This window comes from Fundulus heteroclitus, chromosome 16 (assembly GCF_011125445.2).
Source record: "Fundulus heteroclitus isolate FHET01 chromosome 16, MU-UCD_Fhet_4.1, whole genome shotgun sequence".
NCBI lineage: Eukaryota > Metazoa > Chordata > Actinopteri > Cyprinodontiformes > Fundulidae > Fundulus > Fundulus heteroclitus.
In genome coordinates, this window is record NC_046376.1 from 36,621,767 (window position 1) to 36,635,712 (window position 13,946).

General features: G+C 40.2%; 1 protein-coding gene across 1 annotated transcript; it reads right to left on the reverse strand.

Moving 5' to 3' along the window:
- Nucleotides 1-4,919: 4,919 nt before the first annotated feature.
- Nucleotides 4,920-6,573, reverse strand: hspb9 (heat shock protein, alpha-crystallin-related, 9). Its single transcript, XM_012880619.3, has 2 exons — nucleotides 6,228-6,573; nucleotides 4,920-5,558 (listed from the first exon to the last, which is right to left on the reverse strand). Exons 1-2 carry the CDS (start codon nucleotides 6,449-6,451, stop codon nucleotides 5,093-5,095), a joined length of 690 nt encoding a protein of 229 aa, XP_012736073.2. The 5' UTR covers nucleotides 6,452-6,573; the 3' UTR covers nucleotides 4,920-5,092.
- Between the last annotated feature and the right edge of the window lie 7,373 nt (nucleotides 6,574-13,946).

A 13,946-nucleotide genomic window follows, 5' to 3' on the forward strand; every position in this document is an offset into this window, starting at 1 on the left:
AAAAAAGGTAAAAATATATTAGATTAATGTAAAAATCACAAAAACACCAAAAGTCAACAGTTTCATGATTCATCAAGCTTAACTATAGAAAAAAGTATTGGTATCGACATCGAAATACTGACCATGTATTTACTTGGTAATGGCTCAAAACTAAAAATCCCGATATCGGCCCACCTCTAATATATATAGTAAAGAAAATTTGACCAAAGACTGAACCCTGTGGTACTCCACAAGTAACCCTTGAGTTTTAAGAAGATTTATTATTACATGAAAAAATGGAATCTGTCAGACAGATAAGATTTAAGCATTAGGGTTTCTTTAATCCCTACTGTACATCCTAGTCTTTCTAGGGGAATATTGTGATCAACTGTATAAAATGCAGTACAGAGATCTAACAGGACAGATATAGACACAAGTCCATTGTCTAAGGCCGTGATAATATCATTAGTGACTTTCACCAGAGCTGTTTCAGTACTATGATGAGCTCTGAAGCCTGACTGAAACTCCTCAAGTAGGTCATTACTTTGTAAATGTTCACAAAGTTGATTAGCAACTACTTTCTCAAGAATTTTAGATAAGAAAAGAAGATTAGATATAGGTCTGTAGTTTACTAACTCATCTTGATCAAGAGAAGGTTTCTTAAGTAAAGGTTTAATAACAGCTACTTTAAAAACCTGTGGTACATATCCATTTATTAAGGATATATTAATCATGTCCAAAATAGGGCCACTGACCAAAGGGAATATCTCCTTAAACAACTTGGGTGGGATTGGGTCTAACATACAGGAAGAAGGTTTAGATGAAGCTAAAACTTTAGATAGCTCAGAAAGCTCAACTGCTTCTAAACAATTCAGACACTGCGGAGGTTCTAAAGATTCCTCCAAAGCTGCCTCACTTACTGAGGACGAGGTAATCATGTTTGGGAGGATGCCAATTATTTTATTTTTAATGGCATCAATTTTATTTATGAAGAATCCCATAAAATCGTTACTACTAAGAGCTAAGGGAATGGATGGATCAACAGAGCTGTGGCTCTGGGTAAGTTTGGCAACTGTACTAAAGAGAAATCTAGGATTATTTTTATTCTCTTCAATTAATGATGAAAAATATGCTGCTCTAACTCTGCGAAGGGTCTTGTTATACAACAATAGACTGTCCCTCCAGATTAAGTAGGATTCCTCTTGGTGTGTAGAGCGCCATTTTCTTTCCAATTTCCTAACATTGTGCTTCAAGGAATGCAGCTCTGAATTAAACCAAGGAGCCAGCTTCCTGTGAATTATCACCTTCTTTTTCAAGGGAGCTACATTGTCTAATGCAGAACGCAATGAGGAAGTCACACTGTTAGCAAAGGTATCGATTTGTGAATGGGAAGAAACAGCATTGCTGCCATCTACAGGGCATTTCTGCAATACTGAGGATATTAAAAAGGGGACAGACTCTTTAAGTTTTGATACAGCATTATCCGATAAAGATCTTCTATAATGGAACCCTCTTTTGGGGTGGAGAACTCAGTTAGATTAAACTCAAATGTTATTAAAAAATGATCACACAGGACAGGGTTGTGAGAGAATACTGTTAAGTCTTCACAATCAATGCCATATGTCAGAACAAGGTCTAAAGTATGGAGCCGAGAGTGCGTCGGTTTATGCACATTTTGAGCAAAACCAATTGAATCTAGGATAGTTTTAAAGGCTACACTAAGGTTATCATATTCAGTGTCAACATGGATGTTAAAATCACCCACTATAATAACCTTGTCATCTTGTCAGTATTTAACACCAAATAAGATAAGAAATCTGACAACTGATCCAAAAACTGAGTGTAAGGGCCTGGTGGACGATATAAAACAACAAACAGAGGAGGTTTTATTGCTTTGCAGTTTGGATGAGGGAAACTGAGGGTTAAATGTTCAAAAGAACTGTAGTTATTAATTGGCCTGGGACTAATTAATAAATCAGACTGAAAGATGGTTGCCACTCCTCCTCCTCTTCCCACAGATCTGGGAATGTGGAAATTTGAATAATTGGAGGGAGTTTACTCATTTATACTAACTAACGCAGTCCTCTTGTAGCCAGGTTTCTGTGAGACAAAACAAATCAATCTGATTTTCAGAAATCAATTAATTAACTAACAAAGTCTTTGGATGGAGAGACCTTACATTTAATAGACCACATTTAATTCTTTTATTTTTTGGTTGAAAGTGATCCGTATGGATTTGTATTAGATTTTTATAATTTGTTCCTTTTAGATCAGTTTTTGATCTGTTAAGTTTTGGCCGTGGGAAAGACACCGGCTCAATAGGATAATGGGTGAGTAACAGTACAGAAGCTGCAGAGAGGTGTGTTAAACTACGGCTCTGCTTCCTTGTCAGCATTTAGGAGAACTAATAAATCCGGCCAGATTCCTACAAAGAATAGCTGCACCATCCAAAGTGGGATGAATGCCGTCTCTCCTGATCAGACAAGGTTTTCCCCAGAAAGTTTGCCAACAATTACACATGTTTTTCAATTTTTTAATGTTTATAAAATAACTCTTGGTCTGTTTAGTATTGTCCGGTCAATATCAGCCCAATCAGCTTATCTCTCTTATAGTAGTTGAAAGAGTGATTCTCTTTTACAAAAGTGTCCTGACAAAGAGACAGTTAAACATTTAAAACTCACAACTAGAGCAGATCTCCTCTTCACCTGGCAGAATTCCCACACATAGCTTTGTGCATCTGCTGGATGGGTCTGAGGTATTACTGCAGCTTCTCTGCTTCTTTGAATTATCGTCCAGCACTACGCTTGAGTCTTGGTGGCTTAGATGTTCCCCTTGTTCTTGTTTGGGGAGTCAGCCTTGATGGCTGTCTCCCCTAACTGAGCTCAAAGCTCCTCTCCCAGCTTCTGCAAACATCTGTTGCAGGATCTTGCTACCAGTCCACTTCTAGAAGACAACATGGGCATTTACTCCCACAAAGTCCAGTTGTATTATAAACCCAGTCCATCTCCATCTCCGCGTACCACAACCCCTTTCCTTGTCATTTGATGAATGATGTCTACGCTGTGGACATCAACTGTGGCTGCCCGGCCCTGGGACAGAGATACCAGCGTTGTGGTAAGCTGAATAATTTCTCCAGGGCAGTTTCCCTGTGGGATGCCACTCCACACCAGCATCCACAAGTTTCCGCCACCGCCCTTACTCCCCGGGCCCAACAACTATCCGCCCCATGGACTCCGGCTCCATAACCATTTAAATGGTGCACCGTGGAAATATATTACAGGCAGTTTGGAGTTGCTGTCAAACACAGAGGTAGATCAAATCCTTCACATAATCTCTCCAGACACCGAGGACTCACAAAACTATTCTTAATCAATGGATAACTTCTATTCTATTCTGCTATTTAACTTTTTTAGAGACAATATTAATTACTGTAAAAAAATAGACAAAAAGGTTGCTTTGTCAGCAGACGTACTGTCTCAGTATAATAAGAAGATATTACAGCTGATAAATTGGATATATCAGTTAATGTGTCAGTGATGTTTTTAACAAAATTATGTTTTTAAAATGTACCCAGATGTGTCTGCAATTTCACCGTTTCATGAATGAGAGCTAGGCCAAAAGTTGCACAACGACAGTTGTAATGGGAGCTTGTCAGTGACACTTTCAACGGCAACATATACAAACACACTTACACTAACGCACACACACAGGCACACCATCAGACCTGCACAGCGCCCTCCCTTCATCCACCCTTCTCTTCTCTCAGACTGACCCCACTCCAGTCACTACTATCTAGCAGGGTAAAATAGTTTTGTCCCAGGATTCAACAGTCTATGCTGACTGATGGTTGTTCTCAGGTGGGGGTTAATATTCAGTTTTGTTTGTTTACAAGCATGCCACAATGTTTGGATCAGGTATGACATTTTAATTGCATGAAAATTATTAGCATGCGAGATGCGTATTCATGAAGGCATAAACGTAAAAAAAAGTGTGCACCCGCTGTTCTGCTCATTTTACACACGCAGATTGATATACTCCTGTTCTGTAGATCGGCTCTGTACATGGTAATTAGTTTGCACCTGTTTTAAAACATGCAATGCTTTTGAAGATCAATCCCTAAGTGTTTATTATTTTTTGCTAAAGTCTATGTATCATAGTCAATAAAATTTGAACCCACTGTTACAAACAAAATGATAATTATGGTAATGATCTAGAATAACTGTTGCTCTTTATTTAAAAAAAATTTTGATTTCAAATGATCATGTTTCATGTGTTAGTGGCTATATGGATATGATTATACATAATTAATCATATTGAGAGAATTTATACTGACCCATGCCTCATCACCATTACCGTTTTAGCATACTGCAAACCTAGAACATCTCTTTGTGATGGCTAACCTGAACAGAAGCATAACAGATACTACAGCTTCTAAATCATTTTCATTTATTCAATCCATATGTTTATGGCCACAGCCTTTCGTTCAGCCCCTGTGGGATGCAAGCAGTTTCTAAAATAAAATCTAAAATATATTCATGACTAAATACCATTAGAGGAGAGTGGAAGCATGGATATATTTGGGGAATTCAACCAAACTAATCCTTTAAAGTGTGTTGCTGTTTACTCTCTTCCCCTCTGCTCTCCTCCTCTTCTTCATGTTATGACTTCACCTCCTTCTCCTCAGCTCCTCAGGGCAAGACTCATCAAACATAAATCTGCCACTACCAGCTCCAAGCGGCAAACAAATGTTTCATCAGCAAAGCAAATGTCACTACAACCTTTTAAAGGTACTAATTCAGTCACTTGAGGGTAGTTAGGGGTGATTTTAGCGATTAGGACTCAATCTACCTCCCCTTCATGCTCCATTTTCAACTCAGGTGAAGTGTTGGCGCCACCATGTGGCTAACAAACGTCTTAACAAAAATAATTTTTTAAACGTGTTTGCTTTTCGTTGTTTATTTTAATAATTTATACACTTTCAAAATGTTACAAAATATATTCAAAATAAGCTTTTAAGATATTTATGTAAACTTTACTTATTATACAGTCTTTCTGTGGAAGTGTGGACATCTTTATTTGAAATGTGTCTCACTTTGAGACTGAGTCTGCAGCTTCAGTCTTTATGTTCTTCTTCTGTGTTGTCATTTTTAACAGGAAATTCCAGCGATGTCCTGTACCGGATTGGTACCTGGTCCTCATCGTTGATTGGCTGCTTGGCCACTGGGGCGTGGATGCGAAGCTGGCCATCATCCATCAAAGAGCAGGAGAGGCCAGATAGATCCAGGTGAGCAGGCAGATCTATTCTCTGCATAAAACCCATCTGGGACGATGCTGAGGAGGAGAAGGAGGCACTGGAGGATGAGGAAGAGGAGGAGCAGCACTGACTTTCCTCTGCTCCGGCCTGCTTCATAGCCACAACTGCCAGACTTCGCCCTTCCAGTTTGACCGTGATGTCCCCCGGAGCGTAACCCCTGGCATCTAAGGTCACAAGAAGATCCCTGTTGTCGCTAGTCTTTTCAGTGCCTCTGTGCAGCTCTTTGCTGATTGCCTCTGTCTTCTGCTCTCTGTCATCATTTAGCCTAAAAGAACCAAATAATTAGATCAGATTCACTCCAATATCCGATATCCATTTTGTTATGGCTCTGCCTATTACAATTATGAATGTAATAATGTGCGCTGCATTGTCCCTGACAAATAAACTAATAAAAAAAAAAATAAAAAAAAATCAAAACTCTACAGGTCTGAACACTTAACAGATAAGGTGAATCCGCCACTGAGGGTCTTAACTGTGTGCTTCTGTGCGTTTAATGTGTGCTTCTGTGCTTTTTTTTGTCTCTTTTGTTGTATCTCTAACACCCTGTTGGTCAAGCCAGATGGCCGTCACACTGAGCCTGGTTCTGGTTCTGCTGGAGGTTTTCCTTCCCGTTAAAGGGAAATTTTTTTTCCAATGTCGCTTCATGCTTGCTCAGTATGAGGGATTGCTGCAAAGCCATGGACAATGCAGACGACTCTCCCTGTGGCTCTACGATTCTTCAGGAGTGAATGCTGCTTGTCGGGACTTTGATGATCTCAACTGGATTCCCTTAGATTGAAAATGTTTTGACCAATTTGTATATTCTGACCCAATCTGTATAATCTGATAGAATTTGACTTTGGAAAGTGCCTTGAGATGACATATTTCATGAATTGACGCTATATAAATAAAATTGAATTGAACTGAATTGAATTGAATTCAATTTTGTGCCTACCTTGTCAATGTGGAGGAAATGACAGGAAACTGGGCTAGTTTGAGAAGCTGTGGTCCGTCATGGAGCTCCCTGAGGAGGCTTTCAGCCAGCTTGGCTCTCCGACTGAAGAAATTCTGCTGCAGCGAGGAAAGAGCTTCATGGTGCAGTGGCCAAAGGATCCCTTCCTGGCTGAGGAAAGGATCGTCAGCTAACAGGCTGCTCAAAGCGGTATACTGGGACATCATAACCGCACTCCAAAACAGTTCCAGATTTCAGTTTTAAAGAAAAAATGTTTTTTGTTTGCTCCAAGTAGATATTTCACACCCCTTAGCTCTCCTGGTTTTAGATCCCTTATAAACCACAGGCTCGGAGCTGTGGCCCTCCCACAGTGCTATTTAAGCCCCATGAGCTCAGTTTGTCAGCATGAGGCAGCCAGGTCAGGAATGCCCTGCTACTCATCAAAAAGCTAAAGACAGCTCATGGTTATCATCTGTTGGTGTGTATGTGGATGTGAAAAGAAGATTTACTATTTCTGGGGGATCCCCTCAGCTGCTGGCTAGTATACACCTGTTTTCTTTCATTCCTAAGAAGTGACACAACTGCTGTAGTTGACGTGAAAGACAGACCAAGCATTGAAAATTAATCGAATGTCCATATTAGCAGTGTCCATATTTGTTTTTACAAATGATTGTCCTTTTTGACATTGAATATTGTTTAAATTTTTTTACATTGTATATTTACACATAAATAACATCACCTTAAGCCCACATAATGCTTCATAAACAAGTTTTCATTATAATTAAACTGAATATTGTCAAATTAAATGGACTGGTACATATTCATACACAGATATGCAGATCAGTAGGCAACTTGGGGTAAAGTGTCTAGCCTACCAGCACATCAACAGGTGACAAGGGGAAGCTGGAATTGGACCCACAATCTTTTGATTGACAGGCAACTACTCTACCCACTGAGGCACAGTCACAGAACGGACGCCGGACAGGTGGATGCCTTGTGAAAGGCTGTAGCTAAACTGTTCTTATTATTGCTTCGATCAAGCAGGCATGTTGAAGGATATCCATATGATGCAAGCATAATGCGCACATGTGTGTTTACTAAGTGGTATTAAGGAAAAATCTAAACAGTTAAATCCCATGTGCTTGCACTTTTAAACTCTCAATAAACTGTGCTGAAGTCTAAAAGCTTGTCTGTGAGTGAGTGAGTCCTCTCAGCTGCTCCTTTATTCAGGGGTCACCACAGCAAGTCATTGCAATTTGATTTGACAGTGTTTTAGGTCATAAAATACAGTGATAAAAGATTAAAGGAACACTTTTTAATCAGACTGTAATATAAAGTCAAACTTCTGATTATTGATCTGGTCAGTTAAATAGTACAGGGTATTGTGACTGAGTGTCCAATGTTTTGGGGGTAACAAAATTAACAGCAGGTTAATAACTAAACTAAAGGGGCACCAACGAGCAGACCCCAAAAAAACAGGAATGGTTCTGCAGGTGGAGGCCACAAAAATGTTTCCCTCCTTATTTTTACTTTGTTTTATTTTATTTTATTTTGTGTGGAATGCTTTTGTTTTTGACCAGGGTTAGTGACAGCTAGTAGCATACAGTAGGGACTCTACTGAAGTCTGACTTCACCAGGATGGCACATCAATGTGTACCATTTCCAGGAGGTTTGCTGTGTCTCCCAGCACAGTCTTAAGAGTGTAGAGGAGATTCCCAACAGCAGAACCGATACTCCTTTATAAGAATAAGATTCAACTTTATTTTGCCAAGTTGGAGGGTACAAACAAGGAACTTGACTTCGGATTCTAACGCTTGCATCAAGTAAAGAAACAGGCAAACAAACAACAGTAAGCAGACATTCTAAGAAGGAAAAGGCATTATTCAGGGGGCAAAGGTAAGAAGAGGAGTAGTATACAGCAGATTTTTTTCCCATCAGTAGAATAGCTTAAGGACGGTCAGGATGAATTCTGCCAGAGCCCTACAAAATGACCTCCAGCAAGTCACTGGCATTAATCAATCACGATAAACACAGTTTATCACAGTGGCCTAAGGGGCCAATGGCCTCTAGTAGGCCCTGTCCTCACTGACTGGCACGTGGAGCTCAATTTGCTTTTCCCAGAGAGTGCTGGAAATTGCAGGTGTGGCCCTGGTGTCAAGTTCTTTTTGCAGATGAGAGCAGGTTCTCTCTGAGCCCATGTGATAGACATGAAAGGTTTCTGGTACACATTATGCTGCAACATTTGATTTTTTCGATTGCAATGCAAATTGTAATTGACAATAAAAAATGTATTGATTGATTGATTGATTGATTGATTGAACATTGTTCAGCATGATCAACTTGGTGTGGGTCAGTATTGGTCTAGGAGGCAATTCTATGGAGGAACACACAGACCTATACAGGATAAACAATGGCCCCCTGACTGCCATTAGGCATCAAGATTAAAACCATTGTTTGACTCTTCGCCAGCACAGTTGGTCCCCGGTTCCTCCTGGTGCATTATAATGCCCACAAGAGTATGTAGGCAATTGCTGGAGGTTAAGAATAAGGATTCCTTTACTTTCCCACAATGGAGAAATCCAGGTGAAGGATTGAGAATGAAGGAATTGATACCACTGACAGGCCTCCACACTTCCCTGACCTAAATCCAATAGAAAATCTCTGGGACATCATGTTTAGGTTCATCCAAAGCCACCAGGTTGAACTTCTGTAGCACAAGCAGCTAAATTTTAATCTGTTGTTGTAGTTTATCATGTTAGCAACTGTGTGACTGTAGTCCCAACTGCTTTCAGATCATAACAAGCTCCAATGTCACATGCTGGTATGGGCTGATGCCTCAAATTCCTAAAGATTGTCCTAATCCCATAAAGCAAGATTGGGTAGACCTCATTGTCCCTCCTTGCTTCGGTCAAGATCAAGAGGTCCAGAACTCAGTGTCTAGTGTGCTTGAAAGAAAAATCTTTGTAAACAACTGCAGATTAGTCTGTAATGATATGGCTTTTGTAAAAAAAAAAAAAAAAAAAAAAAGAACAAATGAATTTAATACTCTTTGCTACGTATGTAAACATTATGATGATGTTTAATTTGACAACAGAGACTTGTCTTCAGCAGCTATACAGACAGTGCTGGCAGGACAGCAGTGTAAACAAAGCCAGCAGTGTCTCGGTTTACGGTTTCATCACTGTTTCTCTTAAGGATGAACTGACTCACTCAATTGCTGACATTCCCCTTCGGTGTCTGCATGTGTTTGTGCGAAGCTCTTAATATTGCAAGGAGCTTCTGTCATGATCTATTTATGGTCCCCTTGGCACCATTTTACAAACACGACTTCAGATCATTGGCTCAAACAGGGAACTAACTGAAATTTGATCTGTTTGTTAAGAATCATTACCTCACTGTTTAATTTTCAATCAGATCTTACAATAGTGACCTGAGGGGACATGATAACAGTTTATATTATCCTGCTCATTAGTACTAAACAAAAATGTTGCATTTTGTCACAAATCCATAATAAGGTAAAGTTTGAAACTACGGTTATTGCGGAGTAGTAGGATTTATGTTTCCAGGATGTCTGTCCAGAAATATCTGAGAATTGGATTGAACTGCATTCTCTGATTTTGCTAAATGCAAAACGATCTGTTCTGTCAAGTTAATGTAGTTCAAAATTGTGAATAACACATTTGAGATACTCAGCCTCAAGAAACTATCAGGCTACGATAAAGATAAGTATCTAAGTGAACTAGAGGATGACAGAGACGAAAATAGAAAAGATATTCATGACGACTGCCATTTCTAAATTATAAGGCTCTGGTTACATTAACCATTTTAGCCAGGCTTTAAATTAAGGCTGCCCTCATTCAAACAGTATCTGTACATGAGCAAAAGATCTTCAAGGACACATTCAAATTATATAGATGTATAACGGTATCTGCCCTCTTTATTTTTTTGGTTAGATTTAAATTTCATTTAAATCTCAGACCATCCAACATCAGACATTGAAAACCTGAGAACAAAGTTCCATTTTCAACTGAAGATTTTATTAATTAAAGGAAAAAAACTGCAGACATTTATCTGGCCTATATGAAAAAGTACACTCAACAAAAATATAAATGCAACACTTTTGGTTTTGCTCCCATTTTTTATGAGATGAACTCAAAGATCTAAAACGTTTTCCACATACACAATATCACCATTTCCATCACCAACCAGTCTAAATATGTGATAGTGAGCATTTCTCCTTTGCTGACATAATCCATTCCAAATCAAGGGATGTGCCAAATCAAGATGCTGATTAGACACCACGATTAGTGCACATGTGTGACTTAGACTGCCCACAGTAAGAGGCCATATATATATATATATATATATATATATATATATATATATATATATATATATATATATATATATATAAAAATTGTTTATAATAATATAAACAATAATATATATTGTTTTGCTATGATTTTGTAATCTCTTTGATTCTAAGATGCATTTTAAATTTTTTGTTGATTTTTTTTCCCTCCGCATTGTGGTTTGTATTATATCATTTTTATATTTGATATAATACATTTTTATATATTTTATTGGCACCTCTGGTCTCACTTGTCTGTATATAGTTTTGCTCCTATGTAGATAAGTGCTGTTGTCATCACATACTCTTAAAAAGTGTCAGATGGTCACTGATGAGTATCTGTTTTTTGTACAGTTTAAAGTGTCATTTGTAAATGTATTTACACATGAAGTAGGAAGCTACCCTGTTGGATCCGATTGATGATAAAAGGGATTGCAATGAGTAGTCTATGAAAGTAAATATCCATCATATATATATATATATATATATATATATATATATATATATATATATATATATATATATATATATATATATATATATTAGGGCTGGGCAAGTTAACGCGTTAATTTCACGTTAACTCATTAGACTATTAACGGCGATATTTTCTTTAACGCGCATTAACGCATGTTGCTCACATGCTTTTATTTTGTGAAGGTCTGTTTGCTGCGGTGTAGGGGTTTGAATCAGAACAGTAGATGGCGATAATGCGCCAATAACCTCGCTGTCAGCCCAGCCTCGGATTCAAAGAGGAAGAAAGGTGCTGGCCGGAAAAAAACAAAGCTGACATGGGGAAGGCGGTGTTTCCCGCAGGAATTTGCTTAGGCGAGGCGGTGAGTTGGCGGCCGGAACAAGTTTTGTGCAGAGCGGAGCGGGGTCTGCATCGACGCTGTCGGTGAAGTCGCTTCTCGTTTCAAAGTATCCATGTGTTTTTGCCTGTTTTACCCCTGCCATTCACTATATGCCCGCGAGAAAGCAACAACAAAAAAATCGCGTGTTAACGTGAAAATAAACATGCAAGCATATCGAGTTAGCAAGCATTTCAGTTTAAAGTTCTTCCAGCAACAAATATGACAGAAACAAGTTAGTTGTAACCACTGCCAAGTTAAACTTTGGTATTGAACACAAAATGGTAATGCTGCTCCCTGCGGTTACCTCAGAAATTGCCTGTTTTCTGGTAGATTTTTTCCTCATAAAGAGAATTACCTGTCAGCACAATAAGCTTTAATTTATCATTATTGCTTTTTTTGTTTTACATATTTAAGTTGAGCTTTACACTAAATATGTGTTACTGATAAGTGCTACAAATGTTACAACATGTCATGATTTGTCTTTGGATGAACCTGGACACAGCACGCACGCACAGAGCTTGTTCTTGAAGTGAGTTTTATTGTACAGAGTGAAGGGTAAATGACGAGAAGAACCAGAGTCTTTATGGACGGAGATGAAGGGTGCGGAAGCAGGCTGACAGGAGGAGCGCGGGGAGACTGACCGGGAGGAGACTCTGGAGCGGAAGACTTGAGACCGTGAAGCAGCTGCGGGACCGGAGAGCGTGGAACTGTTGCAGAACTTGAGAGCGTGGAACAGAGTTGCAGGACTTGAGAGCGTGGAACAGAGTTGCAGGACTTGAGAGCGTGGAACAGAGTTGCAGGACTTGAGAGCGTGGAACAGAGTTGCGGGACTTGAGAGCGTGGAACAGAGTTGCGGGACTTGAGAGCGTGGAACAGAGTTGCGGGACTTGAGAGCGTGGAACAGAGTTGCGGGACTTGAGAGCGTGGAACAGAGTTGCGGGACTTGAGAGCGTGGAACAGAGTTGCGGGACTTGAGAGCGAGGAACAGAGTTGCGGGACTTGAGAGCGTGGAACAGAGTTGTGGGACTTGAGAGCGTGGAACAGAGTTGCAGGACATGAGAGCGTGGAACAGAGTTGCAGGACTTGAGAGCGTGGAACAGAGTTGCAGGACTTGAGAGCGAGGAACAGAGTTGCGGAACTGGAGACTGACTGAGACTGAGCTGGAGTGAACACTACGGGCCGGCGACGAGAGCAGAAAGAGGTACGTTTAAATAAGGGTGGAACCAGGTGGAAGCAGTTGGGGGTTAATTGCAGCCTGCCAGGTGAAACCAATCAGGCTGCGCAGGAACGAGAGAGAGGGAGAGAGGCTCAGCATGCAGCCTACAAGCTGCATCCTGACACAACACTTTTGTTCATATGGCAGCAGAACATTAAAATAAAAGTGCTCTTTACACTACTTTTGAATTCATTCTTGGAGTTTGTAAATACTATGCGATTAATCAGGCAAATAAAATATTTTAATCGTTGCCCAGCCCTAATATATATATATATATATATATATATATATATATATATATATATATATATATATATATATATATATATATATATATATATATATATATATATATATATCCTGTCTGATCTGTGGTCTGACCCAAGATGGCCGCCCTGTAGGCATGTCAGCCTAGCGGCTGGCAGCGTCCAATGGGGCGTCTACGTATATAATGTCTATGGCCCCAGGCATCGATGGGCTCACTGTAGAATTCTACAAGTCCTATTGGCACATCTTAGCAGGGGGACCTGTTAAATGTCTTTAATGAGAGCCTGACGACTGGTGTCTTGCCACAGGGCGGTCATCACTCTCCTTCCAAAAAAGGGAATCTGCAGGAGATCAAAAGCTGGCGCTCTGTGTCCCTTCTGTGCACCGATTATGAGATTCTCTCCTACCCCTGATGAAGCCAATACAACCACGTCATCTGCAAATAGAGACGCGATCCTAAGGTCATCAAAACGGATCCTCTCAGCACCTTGGCTGCGCCTAGAAATTCTGTCTATAAAAGTTATGAACAGAATGGGTGACAAAGGGCAACCTTGGCTGAGTCCAACTCTCACTGAAAACGAGTCCGACTTGCTGCCAGCAATGCGGACCAAGCTCTGACATCGGTCATACAGAGACCTAACAGCCCTTATTAAAAGACCCGGTACTCCATATTCCCGGAGTACCCCCCACAGGACCCCCCGAGGGACACAGTCGAATGCCTTGTCCAGATCCACATAAAACATGTAGACTGGTTGGGCAAATTCCCATGCACCCTCCAGGATCCTGCTGAGGATGTAGAGCTGATCCAGTGTTCCACGGCCAGGAAGAAAACCACACTGATCTTCCTGAATCTGAGATTCGACTATCCGATGGACCCTCCTTTCCAGAATTCCTCTGTAGTTGGAACGCACCCTCTCGTCCCCCTTTTTAAATAGGGGGAACACCACCCCAGTCTGCCAATCCAGGGGAACTGCCACCGATGTCCACGCAATGTTGCAGAGTCGCATTGACCAACACAGACCCACAACATCCATAGC

What these genes read in the sequence shown, in the direction of transcription:
- hspb9 (XM_012880619.3), bottom strand. Translation starts at nt 6,451, where the DNA reads ATGATGTCCCAGTATACCGCTTTGAGCAGCCTGTTAGCTGACGATCCT. An exon ending in ATTTCCTCCACATTGACAAG is followed by an intron (nt 5,559 to 6,227) that starts GTAGGCACAAAA and finishes TGGTTCTTTTAG; the next exon opens with GCTAAATGATGACAGAGAGC.